This window comes from Convolutriloba macropyga, chromosome 2 (assembly GCF_964194025.1).
Source record: "Convolutriloba macropyga chromosome 2, txConMacr16.3, whole genome shotgun sequence".
Taxonomy (NCBI): domain Eukaryota; kingdom Metazoa; phylum Xenacoelomorpha; order Acoela; family Convolutidae; genus Convolutriloba; species Convolutriloba macropyga.
Window position 1 is genome coordinate 50,259,497 of NC_134469.1, and position 20,906 is coordinate 50,280,402.

Here is a 20,906-nt window from a genome sequence, read left to right on the forward strand (position 1 = left end):
GAATAGAAGATAGTTAAGAAAGTTGTGAATGTGCAGAAAACGTCAGACGAACAGAAGGAAGTACATCACAATATCTTGAAAACCTTCAGAATTCAAGGAATTCCAGAAGACCTGGAAAAGACAATAGATGAGAACTTGATTTCACTACATGAGAACATAAAAGATATATTTGATGCAATTGAAGTCAACACGACGGTTGAAAACGTGAGAAGACTTGGAAGGTTTGATAAAAAACGCTCGAAGGCAAGAAGCGTTCTAGTAACTGTTCCGAACTGTTGGGACACACGGAGGATTTTAGCTAAAGCTAGAGAAAAATGGAAACTACTTTCTGACCGCGGTTTTTATGTACTTCAATCACTAATTAAGGCAGAATCCGAAAAAGAGAATATGTGTCTTAAGAAGAGCCGTGAGATGATAGAGAACGGAACTCCTGCAACCGAACTCAAAATTAGAAACTTTGAACTGCTTCACAACGGTACGAAAGTCTATTTGAAAGAATTATCCGATTGACTAGAAAATTTGAATCTGATGCTAGTAAATGTTCGTAGTCTTTTGATTTTTGATAGACGAACTAAGTTTGCAAATGCTGTGATGACCTGTAGATACCCCATTGTCATCGTTACGGAAACTTGGTGGAATGAAAACATAGAAGACTCAGAACTTATGCTTCCAGGGTATATCTTACTCAGATGTGAAAGAGCTGTCAACAAACACGGAGGTGTTTTGATAGCTATCCAAAGCATCATCAGTGCAAAACGAATCAGTGACGATCTCCGGATGGATGTACTCTCACTATCGTTGACATAAAACTGAAGAAATATCTTGTATGTGTCATCTACAATCCTCCACTAGGTAGCGCCTACAGATACACTTTAGCTGACTTTGAACAGGTACTCAGAGTTATTGAAGAATTCAAGCAATACGCATGTTTGATTTGCGGAGACTTCAACCTACCAAAGGTCAACTGTAGCCTAAATCACAGAGCAGATGAATACGAGCAATTGGTGACTGAAATGTTTGAAAGACATAACTTTCACCAATTAGTGGACTTTAGTACTTATAGAAAAAACACACTAGATCTTGTGTTTGAACGGAAAGTGGAAAACACGACTGCCAAGATTGAGCTTGTCTTCAGACAACTGTTTGACGTTTCAGATCACGAACCGACATTAATATCGATTAAAGAACACAGAGAAGAACGCAAAACCCCTGTATCTAATTATTCCAGCTTTTGCAACGCCGATTACGATGCAATGCGGCGAGAAATGACCTTGTTCCCTTTCGGGGCTACATGCTTCACTAACATCGATCGCATGGTTGAAGAATTTTATGATTACATTAAATCCTTAATAGAGAAACATTGTCCCAAAAGTACTCAACATAGACAGCTTGTGCCTCCCTGGTTTTCTTGGGAGACTTCTCATACTATGAAGATGCTGAGCACTGCTCGGCAAGCCCAACTCAAGAAACCAAACAACTTACTGCTATCGGAAAAAGCTTTGAGACCAGAAAATAGTTTACTGGAATCCGCAGAAGAAGATAGGTGTCAGTATCAACAAATCTTGTGACCACTCGTGATACGACAGTGATCTTCAAGCACTTAAAGATCCTTAGAAAAACAGTAACTCTACCCAAAATAGTTTCTCTAGAGGAAGAGACTGCCCATTCCACTCAATAGAAAGTAGACCTGCTAAATGGGTATTTTCAGTCTGTATTTTCTGAGAAGACCGAAGACACGGTAGCCGATCACCTTCCGGACCCAACCCTAATGAATTTTGATGTCAGTTCAAAAAGAATAAAAGCAATCTTAGCAAACATTGAGGTCTCAAAAACTCGAGGTCCAGATAACATTCCCGCCTGTTTCTTGAAGCAACTGGCTGAACCGCTCAGTCTATTCTTGAGCGCAGTCTTTAGTAACATCAAAAGAATAGGTATAATCCCGAACTGTTGGAAAATTGGTGCTGTGTTGCCCATCCATAAAAAAGGCTGCAGAGCAAGTGTCAAAAATTACAGACCAGTGACATTGCTATCTGTAGTTTCGAAAGTACTCAAAAGATGTATGTATGATCCGATCGAAAAGCAGTTCTCGGATCATTTAACAACCAGTCAACATGGATTTGTGAAAAAACGATTCGTTGTGTCGAACATGCTCTGTTTCTTGAACGGCGTTCAAGTTGCGTTGGAAGGTAACCCAAATTCGGTGTATTCCTTATACACCGACTTCTCAAAAGCATTCGATAAGGTCCCGCATGCTGAATTTTTGATCAAAGTAAGGAGAATTGGAGTGGGCGGGTGTGTACTTAGTCTTCTCAAGGACTATTTATGTAACCGTAAACAGTTCTTAAGATGTGGTGGTGTCAGGTCGGACCTTCTACAAGTATCAAGTGGTGTTCCGCAGGGGTCCATTTTGGGCCACTTACTCTTCTGCATCTTCATAAATGATTTGCCAACTTCCTTGATATCCAGCACCCCATATCTGTATGCGCATGACGCAAAGTTCTTGTTTATTGACAAAAGTAACCAAGAAATTCAAAAAAAGTTGACAGAATCTCAATTTGGGTATCCAGGAACAGAATGTCACTTGGTGCTGAAAAATGTTGTTATATAGCATTTAAGGGACAGTCCCTCAGCCTTACGATGAATCACTCTACATTAGAGCAATCCACAAAGGTGACTGACTTGGGAGTGCAGCTTAGAGGTACCCTGAAAGCGGCAAAGCACCTCGAGTCTAGGCTTGCGAAAGCTAATCGAACTTTTGGTTTTCTGAAGAGAAATTTATCGAAGAATATGGAAACGAGAGTGAAAATTTGTGCTTACAAATCCCTAATTCTACCCTTGATTACTTTTGCTTCAAGCACTTGGCACCCATCGCGTGGAATTATGAGACTAATGGAATGCATTCAAAAACGTGCGTTGAAGTGGATAACGGGCTATAGGAATGCGTCGTACTTTGAAAACATGGTATCCCTAAGATTACTTCCGCTTCCTATATTTTTGCAACTCAATGATATACTTCTATTGTCTAAACTGTACCATGATAAAGAAAACGCACTTCAATTGATAGAAACCTATGAACAGCAATATGGTAGAGTTAAAAGCCGATTATTCAAAATTCCAATAGTGAGAACCGAGAAATTCAGAGAGAACTTTTACTTTCGAACTGCCAAAGTTGCCAACAATCTGCCTTAAGAGATAGACTTTTCCCAGCCTTTCAGACTCAAAAGACGTATTCTCTCATTCATGTGGGACCGTTTGATGTTGAACTTCAAGGAAAGAGTAGTGTGTACATGGACCATTTTCTGTGATTGCTCCGATTGCAGAAAATAGTGGAATCGAGACCAAAACTTCTATGGGAGCAATCCCCTCGGCTTGATGCCGAAAAGTCACATCAACAACAACAACAACTGCATCAGAAAAACTCTTGGCATCAAAAACAGTACAAATTGTGTTTCCTAAAGAGAATGCTTCTTGAACTCCCAATGCCCCAAGAAGAATTGAATGCGCAGTTGCCCTACGAAAATCGGATCTTTTCAACAATTGCCCCCCCCTTTGGTACCTAGTAGAGAATCGCTACCCCTTTTGTGCTATACTTTACCACAGTATTAGTTGGCCTACAGTTTAGATAGCCGAATATCAGTTTAGGCGCAATTGCGCACAGCTGTTCACTGCCATGCCTCTCACGCGCTGTGGGATTTAATCCGGTAACCGCTGGTCGGTTATCGCGGCGAAGCGCGCCCACCGACCCGCCAGTCGGAAATTCTTTTCGCTTCGTATTCCAATTCGGCTAATTGCCCTAGCATGGCGCATTTTATTCTATACAGTTTAACACAGTATGAGCATACACGGAAAGTTATTAGTCGTCTATGATTGGTTAATAAATCGCTCGCTTAAATTCTATTCAAGAATAGCCCCCCTTTTGCAAAAGGGGGGCAATTGTTGAAAAGATCCCGAAAATCTACCTCCTTGGTAATTTCAAATGTCAAAAATGCCTAAACATTGATGGTAGATACAATGAGAACAAAACAAGAACTTATTGAGAGAGCTAAATAAAAACAAATGTGGCAAATAAACAACCGAGTAACTTCTGTCGAGAATGCCTGAGTCTCCCAAATGCAACTTTTAATGGTAGCTTCTAAAACATGACATGTTAACTTTATTAATGCTCCCCTTGGCAAACTATTTATTTCATCTTTCTAAACAAGAGTTTAGATACGGCCTGTGTCTAAGATAAGGATGAAACATAAAAAAGTCAAAAGTAAATGCATCTGTTTTAAAAGTTCTCAGTCAAGCGCGTACTAAACTGTGCCAAACGTAGGTATACTCATTTGCGCCAAGACTACTTAGGAGACACTTTTGCCTACCTCCTGGATTTAACTTGCCTTGGCGTTTGAATCGAGCATCATTTACAACCTTCCCTCAGCAATTGCAGGATCTTTTCTGCTAGCGCCCCCCCCCCCCCCCCCCCGCTTAGTTAGGCACCCCCCATTTATAAATGTGTAAACATATTGTTAAAGCTAAGTAATCTTATACGTGAACATATATGAGCAATATGCATTTACTAAAAGCTAGCACAGCTACGGTTTGAAAGTATTACGTATTCAACCAAAATTTGTTGCATATAACGTAAGCATCAATAAAAATTTCTGTATTAGATCATTTTTGGTGTTATCGGCTACAATAAGGGCTTGATTTTTTAAAACTTCTAAAGGCAACTACTCTAAAAGTGCTTCAATCTACCTAGACACTCTTGTTTCAATGAAATGCAAATATCGCTCTTACAATTCGCGAAAACTTAGATTTTGGGGGGTGCAAAATTTAACGGCTATATAAGGCTGGGGGGGGGGGGGGGGGGGGGGGGCGCTAGCAGAAAAGATCCCAATTGCAAATCCGAAGAAGCATTCTTCCAGGTCGGTGGAAGAATGGTTTCGTCAGACTGTTCTTCGATGTTAAGATCCTAACCACTTGCAAAATCCTGCAGGAAGAACTTGCCGTTTGCATACAAGTATCTCGAATCAATCAAAAAAAGAAATAGAAACAACACGTGATAGACAAACATACAGTAGGTAGGTTACGTGCATCCCACTAATCTTTGCCTGCACTGACTCAAACGAATCGCTGCTAACTTTAGCGGAAAGCGCAGAGAAGCTTGCGTTGACGTTATATACCGCATTTGGACCAAAATAGGTTTCGCTCTCCTCCGAAGCTTTTTTCTCTTTATGTGAGGAAGTTGATGAGGGACATTTGAACAGCTACTGAACAATTTTCCGACTTACGCATGAGCTTAGAAATTAAACTTCTCTGCCAATTTACTTCATTCTTTAATAAAGACATTTGAATGCATCTTTATCTATAGAAACAAGCGTTGGGACTCTGCTGCGTATTATGTAATACTGTTTTCATCACTGCTGTTTGAGCAAATCAGTTTTTAAATGGAAAACAACAGTTTACCTTCAAGAAGAATATTAGTTCAAATCATGTTTTTGACTGAATTTTAGAGCAAAATATTTTGTGCATGTTAAAACAATTGGTAAAACAGCCAAACGCTTGGTTAGGGCGAAAATCTGAAGAACCCTAGGAAGACAAGAACATAGCCGAAATCGAAAATTCCGAAATAGTAGAGTTTCTAAAGGAAATGATAACAGATTTGAATATGAAGCTGCAAATAGGTTGAATATTGTGTATATGAACTTTTTCGATTCAAAAATTTTTATAAGATTTTTCCTAGAATTTTTTAAATTGTGTTCTAAGGCAAATAAAATTACATTTCTTTTGAGCCTTTAACAAATTGTGCAAGTTTTAACCTGACAATGAACGTATAGTTTGAAAACGTTTGTTTTAGACAGCAGAATTAATTTTGACTTGAAAAATGTGGTTCATCTCTCCAATGATACAACAAAATCATGTAGCCGATAAAGTGCGTTAACGAACGTTTCTCGGACCTTTTTCGTTTGTGCCCCCTCCCCCAGGTTAGTGGGTGCATATTATTTGCGCCCTCCAGACACACGTTACATGTTTTTACATAATTATGTACCATATAATGACACGTGCACCGCAATTAGTGTTTGCATCTTGTAGGGGGGGGGGGGGGGGTCTCAAACGGAAAAGATCTCGTTTCTCTAGATTCTAAACAAACAGATAAACCTAATTTCGGTTAGCTTTACTCAGAACTCAATTCTAGCATTTGGACAGTTAACTGCAATTGTAGGAAAAGTAACCTGACTTAACCTGCAAGGGTTTTATCAACCCTTGATGACTACTGTACAGCGTACAGTATTACAGCTCAAGCTCATCCATTAATGTAGGTGTTTGTTTCTTTTTTAAATACATTTTTGCATAGTTTTGCATCATATACCCAAGACAAACATTTTCCTCACAAGACCTGTAACTGTATTTTAGTATGCAAATTTTTAAAAACAATTTTGCCCAATTTCATTGTCCTACCTTCAAGAACCGAAATCTTTGTTTGCCGTTTGCCTGAAGATCTGCCCGCCTCCTGAAGTGCAGCTCTGTTTTGTTCTATAATTCCCAGAACACCAAGATTTGTATGTGCATTTGAAGTTGAAGTATTCTCATCATCTGAAAGCTCATCGTCCGGTGGTGGCGGTGGAGGTATATCAGTAGTATTGCTTGTAACTGCTGCGGTCTTAACCGGCGTCTGCTTTGGTTGGGTTTGCTGTTTCCGGCTGTTCTGAGATTTATGTGCTTCAAAATTTTTAGTTGTCGGGGGCAACGCACTCGGATTCGTTTTGATCTGTTGCAGTTCCCGTTTAAGCTGCTCGTTTTCAGCCCGTAATTTTGAGAGCTGCATTTGCATGTCTTCGATCTGAGACTAAAATAGGCGGTTAAAAATGTTATTTTGGCTTCTTATTTTGTTTTCAACTCAAGATTAATCAATAGATTGCTAATAATTTATTGGAGAACAGTTGATGAGCGTAACACTTTTGTACCATATCCTTTCTTGTCTGCTCACCTTTGAAAGATTAGTGTCGTAGTTTCGTGTAACTGTTAGTTTAATACCAGAAACACGAGCTGCAAATTCACATGTTCGAAGCGCCGCGTCTTTTCTGGAGATGTCGACATTCATTGTTGCGATTAACGCAGTGTTGCTGTTTCCTGTACAAAATCGTAATTATAAAAGTGGGTTTGTTGGCCTGTGGAAAGTATGTTAAAATGTATTTTTTCACCTCCTAATGAATCGCGAAGAAGTTGTGTTAGCTTGGAGTCTCTGTAGTTGACAAATGACTTTCTTTCTGACAAATCGTCAATTACTTTTCCTAAAAACAACTTGAATAATGATGCATTTCATTATTAATGTGACTTATACTAGTGCTTTATGGATACTATACCTAAGGCAATGAGCGACATATTAATCTTTTTTGCCTCTTCAGCCGTTACTCCTTCGGAATCTCCAAGTCTCTCTGCTCCCGCCAAGTCCACCAGATTCAGCTTCGACTCAACTGTCAGTCTGAAATTTTGAATTCCATTGCTATAACGGTGATTAAGCTTCAACTCGCTTTTATGTTATTCTATTGACTTAGTGCTTTAATTATGAAAAGATCAACAATCAGCTGATAGCTTTTAATGATACCTGTCCTCTGAAGTGTTATTACACGGCAAAAACGTATGCCTTCAATATAAAAGCCTAGAGTCCCAAAAGAGCCAATAATGTGTCTGGCTACCCGGTTGAAATTGCTACCCGGTTGAAATCGCTACCCGGTTGATTCAGCGGTGGATGTTGTGCGTTTCTTTATGTAGATTGTGAACACTCCGTGTGATCGGGATGAGCGCATATTGTGGGATGTAGACTTCACTGTTCGATTCATGCAGGCCGTCGTGTATAGAATGTGTGCATTCTCCTACAATTAAAATGCAAGCACTAATTTTGCAGCTTTTTGGACATCACGTTTCCTAATGTACCCAACAAGAAATTATTGAATTTGGAGCCTTGTCAATAGGATACTTGCTACAGGGGGCGTAAATATCAGGAAATTTTGTTCAGCAAAATAAGCGCCACGTTACGGTGCCCTCTCTGTTCAAAATTTTTAAAAGATTAAGTTTGTGTTTTCGGTTCAACAGTAAGTAGGTTGTCAATTGCTCTCAAACGAAATTTGTAGCAATTATAGTCTGTGGTCTTTTTTAATGCAATTTTTCATTTGACCGGTTTTTGGTCTGATCCATTTTATTTTTGGCCTCAAAAACGAGATAAACAGGCAGCGCTCGGAGAGTATTAAGTTATCGTAGAACCCTAAACCTCACTATTCTATAGATGACGGCATTTTTATCCCTATTGAACTGATTTAGTGTTTCTTCGAATGGACAGATCTTGCAACATCGGTGGTTGCGTTGCTATTCTTAATTCATTTAATTTACAATGTGAAAACTATCCATTGGCATCACCCTGTGAATGTGATTATTCTTCGGCTCGAGAGATAATTGTACCTGATGGATATATCTTCCGCTTATATGTTTTATCTTCCGCCTATTGGCAGTGCATTTGCTGCTTCGAATGACAGTGTAGCTTAATCAATTGTGTTCAAGTTAACAAGTCACTGATCAAGTTGCAAGTCTTACCTGCAGTTGACGCCATGGGCTTGTTTTTCATGTACAAGGTGATTTCAACATGCATGGTTTGGAATGGGGAAACCATGACTGGTACTAATCGTCGCGAGTCTGAGTTTGTTGAAACTTTCGCCGACTATAGTTTGACGCCGCTAGTTTTATCAGCTACGCTTGATTAGGGCAACTCTTGACAACTTTCTATTAAGTGCCTCATACTATCAGACTCATATCGTATGTGCTCTAAAAATTACTCGGTTAATGATCATGATCCTATTCTAGCACCTCTACATAATAATGAGACCCTTTCCCTTGTTCGTGAGAAGACGTTTTCCTTTAACGGTTTTAACAGTTCATCTTCCTTTATATCTAAGTGACTACTTTTCATGTTTTCTTGTTAACCTTCAGTAGATTATATATCTCTATTTTTCGGCTTTCTGATTAAACAATTTACGGTTCCATTTAAGTTCATCGGCTACTCATTTCTATTCTTCACATAGTTTTAACTCTCTTAACGATGGTCTGCTTATTGCCGATGATTTAAGAACCCTACAGCAAGAAATCTGTAGAAGTTGTAGGAGACTAGGTTCTCCCTGCGACAGTCTATTGAACTTGATTGTTTGTTTGAGTTTGTTTTATCAATGGTTTGAATACTGCTACTTTGCAATATTGTCACCCACTTCTAAACCGCCTTTGCGATTCTCAGTACCCCAATTGTATGCTTCTCAGTTGTTCGTTATTTGTCGGATTATCAAACAGCAAAAGCTTTCAATACGTTTTCCACATCTAATTTCAACGTGAAACGCTAACTCCGCAACTTCAGACTCAGGCCTCTAGTACTTCAATACAGGGCCTGATATCTGGTACAAAAAGAGCGAGTTATATTTCATATGGCCGTTTGCCTGGACAGCTGCTCAGCAACTGTGCTGCTCTTTTTGGGTCCCTCTTCTTTATTTTTATCAATTAAATTTTGTCTCTTGTTTCATTTTCGACTGAAAACTGCTTTTGTTCATCCTCTTCCTTAAGGAGTCAGAAGAGTTGCCTTGAGAATTATCGTCCAGTTAGATTTTTACCCAAGATATTCTTAATTTTTCGAGGCTACTATTTGAATTTATTTATCAGAAGACACCTTCACCTTCAATTTATTTATCATATCGTTAGACACCTTCATCCCAAACAATTTGGCTTCCAATCCAAAAGGAGCCCGTTCACCCAACTGATAGGTTATATGGACACTTTGAAAAATTTTTAAAGTTACTTGTCTTTATAACGTCTATGTTCATTATCAGAAAGCATCCGACAACGTGCCTCATACTATTGTCATTCGCAAACTGGGGGAAAGCCTGGTTTTGATTACTCTTTTTTATCCCTGTTTTCTTGCCTAATTGACTGTTAGCGAAGTTTAGTATATCTTATGTTTTCAAGTTTGCTTGCAAGTTCTCAGCGGAGTTCTCCAGAGGTCTGTTCTCAGTCCACTCTAATTCTTAATTTTTATTGATATACCCGAAAAAATTTTTAGACTTCTTTCCTTATCTTTTTGCCGATGATCTGCAAATGTTATTTGAGGTCATGAGTTTCAATAATCGTCTATCTTAACTACGGTTTTGAAATCATGAAAATGGGATGAGACTTAATAGTCCGGAAGCGAAGTCTCTTGTGTTTACCTGTTTTGTGAACAGAGAGCTTTATTTCAGTGTGGCAATCCTATTGAAACGGTTGACTCGTGTAAGGACCTATATAATAATTGATGACAAAGTCAAATGGACTAAACATGTCCAAATCAAGCTTGTGTCTTCTAGACGATAGTTTGAACGTCTTAAGAGTTACATCCCGTTCAGTAGTGACATCAATTTCAAGTGTAATTTGTTTCGTTTTATGGATTTTTTTTGTTTTCAATTATGGTACCCTAATACTTGATCGATGAAGGGGCTTGTTGAGCTGCTTCGGAAGAAAATTTTTTACCCATATCTGTTGATTTGCAACTACTGGACCTCACATTTTTTATCCAAATTCTCAAAGGAACGTATAATGCTGATCATGCAAGTATATTAAAGTAGCCCCCAAAATGGTTTACTGCTGTCGTTCATCATCATAACCTTTATCAATTTGTATATTTCTTTGAAACTAACTATAATACTTTCTATGAGCGTGTCACTGTTCCTGCTAATTTCTTTCAGTGAGAGTCAGACTTTTTAAAATATCCGTCCATATCTGTCATTGTCGGTATCTAATTGGTAAGCTTGGATCACTTTCCCTTGATAATTCTTGCTTGTTTAATATATGCTGGCAATGTAACACCTGTAGAATTTTCAAAAGTGTGTGTTAATAACTATATTTCTTCGGGAGATAATAGTTTGAGGTTTTTAAGTACTTTAATGTTGGATGTCTTTTGAGAATTGTCCACCATTACCCCCCTCCTCCCCCCCCCCTCAATACTCCCTTTGTCCACCCTCCTCTCCCTGTGAATTTGAACCCTCCTCCCATCTTGCCTTGATAACCCTACTCCTCACCTCATCGCTGGACCCCCCCCCCCGTCAGCACTTGCCCCCCCCCCCCACACACACACACCGGGCACCCGCTAGTGCTAGCATACTAACGAAGACAACCGCTCGCCGGTCATTTGAGAGCAATTCACCCGACGTTAGTCGTTTATGTGCATTTTTGTGTAAGGTCATGAAATTAATTAATGTTGAATAGTTATCGTGTGGTTACTTGCCTCAGATTGGCAGATGGGTTTGTTGAGTGTGGAGTCGAGTCTTTCCACATTGACTTTCTGGAAGTTGCTTTTGTCCTTGTTCTTTGTATTTAGCAGCATTGTGTCAAAGATCTGTTCCATCCAAATCTCCACGAATGATAGCCTTATTTCCACTCCAGATGTACCCGCAAGTTTTTGGAATATTGTCGAAATGCATCTTCGGGCTGTATAAAAGATCAACTGTTGCTAAGAACATCTTTGCAAGTGATAAGTGAGGGATAGTTTTGATTAGTTAACTTCAAGTAAAATCTGGCTCAGAAAAAGATTTTACCGCAGATCAAAGGCAGATTATTGCTAGCTGAATTGCAATTCCTTGAAAATTTGTTCACCTAATTTTGTTAGACCAAATAGGAGATTGTGCGTTGTTTGGCTGCGCATGGGAAGCTTTTCAGATAAAAAAAATTCCTACCTAAACCAGCACCTTCAGTAAATGAACGAGTGTGATCCCAACTTCCCTCTATAGTGTGTGTCTTCCCAGTTCCTGTGTATCCATAAGCTAAAATGATTTAATCGAGAATATTTAATCAGAATGTTTTAAGTAAAACGAGTGATTGAGAGCACCAACCTATAATTGATCCGTTTTCGCCTTCTAGGCATTTTTCTATGATTGGCAATGCAACTGTGTCGAAAATCTGACCCTGAGAGCAGTCTGGTTGAAACACTTCTAAGAAGTTGAAGTTTCTCGCCTTGCCTTGATGTTCTAGAATACAGCAACTATTTGATAGTGAAATTTAGTGTTCTCATAATTGAATAAGGAGGTGATAGGGAGTATTGGGATCATTTTTTCAAATGGTCAAACTTGCCTTTTTTCATGAAGACTTCAAATTCATTGTTGATTTTTGTTCGGTTTCAGGCAATAATGGCCTGGGATAAAATTAACTCATAATTGTGGCTCTGGGTGCTGTTTTAATGACCCGGAAGTGTATCGGCTCATGTCTTGTTTAGGTACTTCGAGAATCAAAATTTCAATAATTTTGTTTAACATAGAATTGTTGATAAGCTTTTGATCAAAAAAGAAAACTTGCAAAGTAGAAATTATTGGTCTCGTTATATGTTGGTGTACAATAACTGTTACGCACTGATTTTTAATAGTGTTCCTCGTGGTGTTATTGAGGTTTATATTAGAAGTAATTAACTTGAATAATTGGCATTTTACAAGGACTTATTTTGGTGTTTCACAGTGCGATTTTTTTACCTAATCCTCAATGTTGACACTCACCCATGTTGATTGTAGTGTCATTGTAAGTGCCGCATTCTTGTTTGCAGTTCTTTGGTTTAAAAAGCCTGCTGTACGTTTTGATATTCCGCACTGAAGGAGCCATTGCACATAGAGCTGCGTTTAGACGTTAGTAATGACTGTATTATAATTGTACAGTAATCAAGATGTTCTTCTGAACTGCTATGCGCTCAAATCAGTCCACACAGCAGTCTCTAAAAAGCAAATCTACGAAAGCAGAGATTGTTTTTTACTAAGTTTAAATGTTTAATTTATGTGCTGCTGATATGAAGTGGTACCTGTAGATTTCAAACTTGAGCACAAGTAGTGTTTGTTTTTTATAGGTGCTTTGTTTTCATTAAAACATGATTTTTCAGATCCTCAGCATGTAACTGTGTAATACTAGAATGGCTTCATTTTTGATTTGGCCACTTGTTGGCTCGGCTGTTCTGCTTCCGTTGGTTCAACTTGAGAATCATCAAGTCAAACTTCCGGATAAGTGCAACGATTTTGCGGCAGGAACTAAATTCATCAACTTGGGTGCCATGTTTCCCATGAACGGGAGCTGGGATGGTGGTGTGGTGTGCTACCCTGCCGCACAACTGGCTCTGGCACACTTGAACTGTCACCCTTCAAGGTCATTGGTTGATGGCTATAAGCTGAAGCTACAAGTTACAGATACATACGTAAGCATTTGTGCAGCCCAGAACGTTTGTTATGACCAAATAAAGAAAGATTTTTTTCTCTAGAAAAGACAATTACTGAGAAAAAAAGAGAAGGTACAGTTATATGGTTACTTGCGAACTATACTGTATCTCTCTAGCGTAGAGAGGACTTGCTACAAATTTTTTGAAGTTTTCTTTGGTGGAAAATTTTGAAAAATAATTATAAAACTGGCCATATCTCCAAAACTAGGTTTTGGAAGGTCAAGTTTTTGCGCATGAAAGGTAACTCTTCTTTGCATATCTGGTAGCATACAGACAAGAGACCCCAAAAAGTACTTGTAGAATAACTTAGGCAAAGATGCGAGGTCATACATTGCTATGAGTTCACTATTCCCTCAATAGAAAATTATAACAAAACGATGAGCGAGAGCTGTCAGCTGTACAGCAGACAAATAGTTGATGTTTCCAGGGAGAACATTGCTGATATCAATGTTTTTAACAAGTTGATGTAAAATATACTGAATTTCTCTGAGTTTTAGTTTTTACACAACTTTTGCTTCAAAAATGGTTGACCTGACGATCTAGTTGAACGAGATGTTTTCCTTAATTAAAAAGGGTGTTAAGATACGACTCTCAATGATGCTCATTGATACAGCAAGGACACAATTAACTAGCTCATATACATACAGTTCAAAAACACTTAACACATCATGTTTTTCAAAGAAATCGAAGTATTGATCTCGCTTCTTCCTGAAACAGTTAAACCTCTGAATTTTCTTTTACATTTGATAAATACTGGCGAGTCGAGAACGAGAATCAACCGTAAACAAGAATTCCATATTTTGTAATCGATTTGACATTTGAATTGCAGTAGGGATCTAATTCTCTTTTTGGTACATAGTAACGAAGCTTATAAACCATCCCCCCACATTGGTTCCCCATATTTTTTCCAACATACTCGACATCAGAAACAAGAGACACCTTGGAATCCAGTACAGTTCCTAAATTATTACTTAGAGTTTATTATCGCACAACAGAATCCTTAATGGATTGATAAACAATAATGGAAGCAATTTTACCAATCTTCATTTGGGCAGTCTTGCTCAAGTTGCACTTATTTATTAGCATTCAACAAATCACTTAGACAACTAAATATTTTTGGACATCTTCAGTTGATACGCTGAACCACGACATATTATTATCATCAGCAAATAAACTTCAAGGCTGCTACAACATTGGAACAGACCATTAATATAAACTAGGAATATTATGGCGCCCGAGACGGATCCCTGAGGGACACCACGTGATTTCACGTCATCAGGACGAAATACCCAACAACTAGGCTTTCTGCTTTTGGTTAAACTACTGAATCACCTTAGAGCGTTAGCACAAATCCAACAGCAGCATTGTGTTCAGCAGAGTTTTTTAAAGCGGTTCGAAAGATTTTTTCAAAAGCCAGAAATAAGATAGTGCGAATATTAATCTTTTTGTGCCTCTTTTTCTCTTTCGGCTCTGGCAGTGCGTTATTGCAGCTGTTTTTTTCGGAAGCAAAACCGATTTCCATAGAGGGGAGTGAAGGATGAGTGTAAGAGATATAGGTCTGTGATTATTTTCATCTATTTGTGACCCGTTTTTTATGAAATATTTTTGTCCTGTTCAATTCCGATGGGAAGAATCTGACTTGAAATGATAAACTTCTTATCTGTATTAGATGTGGAGCAATCACAACACCCATTGCCTTATTAAGCATGTTGCTCAGATTGTCCTTCCCTGCAGAGAACTTTTTTAATATATATTTGCACCATTATCTTGACTTCAAGTTCATTAGTGGTCAAATTAATTTATTAAATTGCACCGCAACTCCTGAGCATAAGGGCGGGTTGGAAATTTCCTTGCACGACAGAGCTGGAATTGTCTTTATCTTTGTCAGATCGACCTTTCAAATCGGTTGACAACTTAAGTTTGCCTCGAATCTCCAAAGCAGTACTTGAAACAGTTTTTATAAAGATGACTTTCACGTTGGCGCTTCGTTCTCGAAGTTGTTACGCATGTTTTGAAAGTTTTCATTACGCATGATTTGTTTGCACGTCATTAGGGTTTTTTCATCTCTATGTAATTTATTGCGCTGGTCACACCAAAACATGAAGTGAAACGAGGAAGCGTTAGTTTTTTTCATACTCAGTGTCAAGTACTTTAAACTGTTTGAGCTAATTACAATCTAATACGAAATACGATCTAATGAATTTAGATTGTTTTTTGGGCTCTGTTTTTTTGCGAAACAAAGCGAGACAACGAACGCAAGAGTAAGTATGTATTGAACACTTCGTTTTTTAATCGGTCGGAGCGTGAAGTTATGTACCGCTCGTGAATAAAGCGTGGCGTTTTTTTGCTGAACAAATTTGTGTCGTTTTTTTTGCCATTTTGTTTTTACGGGCTTGTTTTTGATTTGTGGCTGTTTGTTTTTAGAGCTCAATGAATACTGATTAATTGTTCTCGAATCAAATTTGAAGCAATTAGTTTAAACGTGTGTTTCTATTCAAAGTTGTTGCTGAACCGTTTTTGCGCTTTTTTGTGGGATCACAATTGCTTTTATTCCGAAGAAAGTTGGTTTCTAAGATAAAGGCGATTTATAGTGTTAAAGTTGCCCAGACGATATAACTTTGCGGTTAAATTGTAACTGTTATCCTGAGGTTGCGGGTGCTGGACTCGGAATTCTTGCAAGCACAAAAAAAATTTCTTCACCCCCTTTACATTAAATTAATCCACTTGGCGTTCGAGCAAATCTTCTGTCGTAAGTCGTTGTGTGTTTCATGTAGTTAGTCTTTTCGACGGGTTTCTTGAAACTTAGTTTTAAAATTGTTCTTGTTTCTTAATGAATATCTTGGTTTTCAGTTTTGTTTTTTAAATCCGTTTTGGTGTGAATATCTGTTTTTCTGTCCGCTAAACTCCTAAGGGCATGTGCTAGTTTGCACTGCTTCATGTTTTTCCATTTTTTGATCGAAACCCTTTGTGCTGAAGATGTAAAAAGGAAAGTTAAGATTATTGTGTTTTGTCTTCTCACCTTTTTTGTATTTATTTGATTTTTATTAATTGCTCTCAAGTGAAGATTATAGCAATTGTCTAAGTTTTACATTCCGTTTCAATGCTATGTTATCGCTTGGTTGCTTTTTCGTCTGATTCTTTTTACTTCGTTCTCGCAGGCGGGATAAACATGTAAAGGCCGGAGGTCAAGTCACTGAGCAGCTCCTTAAGAGCTCTTTTAGCCTCTTAAGTGTACAATTCTCCGATGCCTCTAGGACCCCCTCACTCCTGCAACCCCCCCCCCCCCCCGCAGGGTTACTTTGAGAGCTATTTGCCTGGCATTACTCGGTTATGTTGATTTTACTTTTAGAAGACTAAGAAAATTTTGGTCGTGAGTATACATAATCTTTTGTGTCTATTTTTGGTTTGCCGCTATTAGGGTAAGGTATTATATAGGTTTTTCGGAGGCTTGAAATCGGTGCTATTTCTTTCGGGCAGCTTTCTTTCAGTTCTCATAGGATAAAAATCTTGGTTGCTGTGCAAGAGGGGACAATGATTTATGTTCTAACGTGTTTAAAGAATCAGAAGTTTTTTTTAGATTTACTAGCAAACTAATTGAAAGTTAGACCTAAGGCTTGTATGATGTATCAATTGAATTTGAATGTTTGAGTTTTTGAGTGTATTGTTGTGTTTTGTGCGTTGCAGTGTGAACCTGGGAAAGGAGTGAAGGATCTGTATGACTTCCTATACGAGTCCTCGCCACTTACTCCCTCTGCCATCCTTGGGCCTGGATGCAGTCCTGTCTCCACTGCAGTTGCGGAAGCAGCACATCTGTGGAATGTCCTGATGGTAGGTTGCTCAGTTGCTAGGCGACTGTCACTGTTAGAGGTACCGTCTATTTTGAAAACCGATGCAGAGTAAAAGCTCCTGCTTTAGGGGTTAGTTTCGGGTTCAGTGGTTCATTCGGTTGCATGTATTGGTGTGCTTTTGCATGAGAATTCAATGCCTTAACCATTTAGAATTATATTACACCTTTCATTTAGCTCGGCTCGAACCTGGTTGATAAGGACCAATTGTTATTAAATCTTCCCTCTGTCAATTTCGGTCGAGCGTGTATAGCATGCAAAAACAGTGAATTTTAGTTCTGTTAGTAGTGATGACGGTTTCTGTTTTTGTTTTCAGTGTCGCATCTAGCATGGGAGTGATATTTGTGCGTGCTCGAACATTGCCAACTTAATAGCATTGCATGGCTTGCGGACTTGAGTTAGTAACATTAATATTCTTAGAAGTAGCAGTTCAAATCATAATTTCCTTCATTTTCGTTTGTAAATAATTGCATGTTGGTTGTAAACACATCGTTTCAAATAAATTCTTGTTGATAAGTAAGATCTTCATTTAAATAGAACTGAATGACCAATTTGCCATTAAGTCACTACCTTAGAGTCGAAATTTTGGGAGCTGATATCATGCAAGTTGGAAGTTCTACCAGGTTATTAGAAGTCTAAAAGAAGTACAAATTAACGAACCTAATTGTTAAGTGAGAAGACAGCTGTTTTTAACTCTTGTAACTTTGATTTACATGCTAATTTGATAAATTGATATCTGAATGCGGAGACTGTAACCCCAAATTTTCAACCATTTCTTTCTGATAAATTTATGCTATGGGTATGTTGATTCTAGTCCAGTGAAGAGCGGTATTTGTAATTCGTGCTTCTGCTTTATTTGATAAATTTTATTTAGGTCTCCTATGGGTCGAGTAGCCCTGCTCTCTCGGATAGAACACGGTTTCCCACCTTCTTCCGCACCCATCCATCTGCACTCATACACAACCCCACTCGCATCAACCTCTTCTCACAGTTCAATTGGAAGAAAGTCTTCCTACTCGTCCACCTGCAAGAAGTTTTCACTACGGTCAGTTTTCATGCGACCTCCTTGCACAATGCCTAATAAAAAAGCTTACTAACCGAGTTAACTCTTAATCTGTCATCTATAAATCTTTCATCTTCCAACCAATGAAACATGAGGTCTTTCCCATTGTAGCCCCTCCACAAAATTAAAGCCCCTAACCCCCTGCTGTAAGGTGGTGGGCTGCTGCAGTGGGAATTACCCGAAACCTATACTCTGCTCTACCTGTCTCTGCAATACTGCCCTTCTAAAGCTATACTATGAAGATGTGAACTGTTTCATCAACCCCTGTGAATACATGGGGTGGACAAGCTAATGCATTGACAAGGTTGTATTGCCTATGAAGTAAAATTACATTAACACAGACAAGTTCTACCTGCTGCATAGGTTGCTGATGCTAGTTTAAGGTCATATTTACCTAGAGATAGTTCATTCGGTGATGTGCGCGACATTTCAGACAGCCCACGATTTGACTCAGTTGGCCAAGAAGAATGGGATCACTGTCAAACGATCCACCTTTCAGGCCGATCCCAAAAATGCTATTGAGTCACTCAAGGTGAGGTATATTGCATCCTATAATAAAGTAGACACCAGCAAACAAATCATTTTTGTTCCAAAATTTGTATCAAACTTGTATAGCATTTACGCAAATGCTGCTAAGAAGAATGGGATCACTGTCAAACGATCCACCTCTCAGGCCGATCCCAAAAATGCTATTGAGTCACTCAAGGTGAGGTATATTGCATCCTATAATAAAGTAGACACCAGCAAACAAATCATTTTTGTTCCAAAATTTGTATCAAACTTGTATAGCAGCATTTACGCAAATGCTGCTATACAAGTTGGTATAGCAGCATTTGGGTGGGTGTTAAGCAGATTTTTTTGCAACATACTTGGCTTTGCTTTAGGCATTCGATTCCTAAAAAACTAAGTCTATTGTGCTGGCTTGTTTTCCAGGCTCAAGATGCTCGAATAATTGTTGGACTTTTCTACGAGACTGCAGCGCGACAGGCTTTCTGTGAAGCATACAAAGCTGGATTGTATGGTCCCAGAGTGGTATGGTTTATACTGGGATGGTTTCCAGACAACTGGTTTCACCCTCATAAAAATGAGAAGCTCAGTTGCTCTCTTGAGCAGATGCGAGCGGCAACTGACGGACACTTTACAACTGAGATCATGCAGTTGGGGTCAGAAGAGTCAGCAACATTTGCTGGAATTGTAAGTGCGCTCTAGTTAAGCTTCCTTTATTATAGCTGCGAAGCTGTAAGCTGAGCGGAGCTATATTGCGATGCTCTTGGTTTTTTACAATTCCAAAGAATTTGAATTGTATTGGGGCGCTGTGTTTTTATTACGACTCGAAGAGGAGTATTGGAGAAGTCCTTTTTTTACGACTCGAAGAGGAGTATTGGAGAAGTCCTTTTTTTTAATCAATTTTATTGGACTGAATTTTGAAGCGGGAAATGAAACGCGTGAAAAAATTTGGAGTGATTTTGGCGCTGAACAAAAGTGAAAAGCGGAGCGAAAAGAGAGTGGTTTTTGTTCATACCGCTGTTTTTGAGAGAGCGAGAAATTGATGTGTGAAAAAATTTTCTCTAAGCGAGGGAAATTTTTTTGTTCACGTGCGGCATTTTAAAGCAGTTTTTTTCTTTTATTTTGGTTAAGGGGTTTGGTTATGATTTTGTTTTAATTTTAGGATGGTTTCGGTTGTGTTTTGAAGGTTTCTGGAAATTAATATGAATTTTATGATAATTCGGAGGTTTTAATGTATTTTGCTGATTTTCGGGCTAATTTTTGCGTTTTTTGACGATTATTTTGTTTTACTGGCTCATATGGGTATTGATGAAGCCCCTTCCACTTGAGCAATTTTATGATAACAATTGGTTACAGTTTTGTGGGTAAGAATCATTTTTTTGTTGAGAAATATGACAAAAAATGGAGAAAATTGGAACTATTTTTCTTAATTTTTTTCTGTTTTTAGCTAAGTTTCTTTGCCTGTTATGACTTGCCTCTTGTTTTTGCGGGCATCTGGATACCCTTTTGGCTGAAGAAAATTTCTCTTTGGACTTATATGTTTTTGAAATATTAAAAAATTTGGTAACTTTTTCCAGTTTTTCAGTGAAAGTTGTTTTTAAGAGCTTTTTTTCATAATTTTAGCCTAAAGTGTTTTTTTCAAAATTCGCATAAGTAGTTTTTGTAAGTACTAGTTGTTTTGATGAAGTTATTTTGGCAGAGATAGTTTTTTCGGGATCTCAATTTATAACGAAACTTGATCAGATTTTTTATCATATTTTAACAGATTTGATTTTATTGCTTTTACTTTTTTGTTTGATGAGTAGTTGGATGGCGTTTGAATGGATTTTCACTTCTAGTCGCTTCCGGAATTCTTCCGGCTATGTTTAATCAATTTTATTGGAGTGATTTTTGAAGTGCGAAATGAAACGCGTGAAAAAATTTGGAGTGATTTTGCTGCTCAACAAAAGTGAAAAGCGGAGCGAAAAGAGTGGTTTTTGTTCAAACCGCTGTTTTTGAGAGAGCGAGAAATTGACGTGTGAAAAAATTATCTCTAAGCGAGCGAAATTTTTTTGTACACGTGCGGCTTTTAAAAAGTTTTTTTTTGCAAATTTTGATGGTTATGAGGTTTGATGATGATATTGTATTAGTTTTAGGATTGTTTTGATAGGACTTGAAGGTTTCAAGTAGTTAATTTGAGTTTAATGCTAATTTGGAGGTTTTTGATCAGTTTTGCTGATTTTTATACGAAATTTAATAATTTTTTGCCTGTTTTTTG

The 20,906-nt window shown here is 38.2% G+C and overlaps 2 protein-coding genes across 2 annotated transcripts in view; one reads left to right on the forward strand and one right to left on the reverse strand.

Moving 5' to 3' along the window:
* LOC142358740 (uncharacterized) overlaps positions 1-12,767 on the reverse strand; it is a 75,288-nt gene extending 62,521 nt beyond the window's left edge. The window contains exons 1-9 of the mRNA XM_075410287.1: positions 12,531-12,767; positions 11,877-12,011; positions 11,721-11,807; positions 11,273-11,475; positions 7,714-7,856; positions 7,347-7,465; positions 7,185-7,274; positions 6,971-7,113; positions 6,442-6,829 (exon numbers count right to left, since the gene is read on the reverse strand). Of these exons, the coding sequence (XP_075266402.1) occupies positions 6,442-6,829; positions 6,971-7,113; positions 7,185-7,274; positions 7,347-7,465; positions 7,714-7,856; positions 11,273-11,475; positions 11,721-11,807; positions 11,877-12,011; positions 12,531-12,633 (1,411 nt within the window). The 5' untranslated portion in view covers positions 12,634-12,767. The remainder of the gene's footprint in view (positions 1-6,441; positions 6,830-6,970; positions 7,114-7,184; positions 7,275-7,346; positions 7,466-7,713; positions 7,857-11,272; positions 11,476-11,720; positions 11,808-11,876; positions 12,012-12,530) is intronic.
* A 110-nt stretch (positions 12,768-12,877) lies between these two features.
* The window catches only part of LOC142358739 (gamma-aminobutyric acid type B receptor subunit 1-like), a 67,949-nt gene continuing 59,920 nt past the window's right edge, over positions 12,878-20,906 (forward strand). Inside the window, exons 1-5 of the mRNA XM_075410286.1 lie at positions 12,878-13,213; positions 16,919-17,062; positions 17,954-18,124; positions 18,576-18,674; positions 19,076-19,336. Coding sequence (XP_075266401.1) covers positions 12,935-13,213; positions 16,919-17,062; positions 17,954-18,124; positions 18,576-18,674; positions 19,076-19,336 — 954 coding nt within the window. The 5' untranslated portion in view covers positions 12,878-12,934. The remainder of the gene's footprint in view (positions 13,214-16,918; positions 17,063-17,953; positions 18,125-18,575; positions 18,675-19,075; positions 19,337-20,906) is intronic.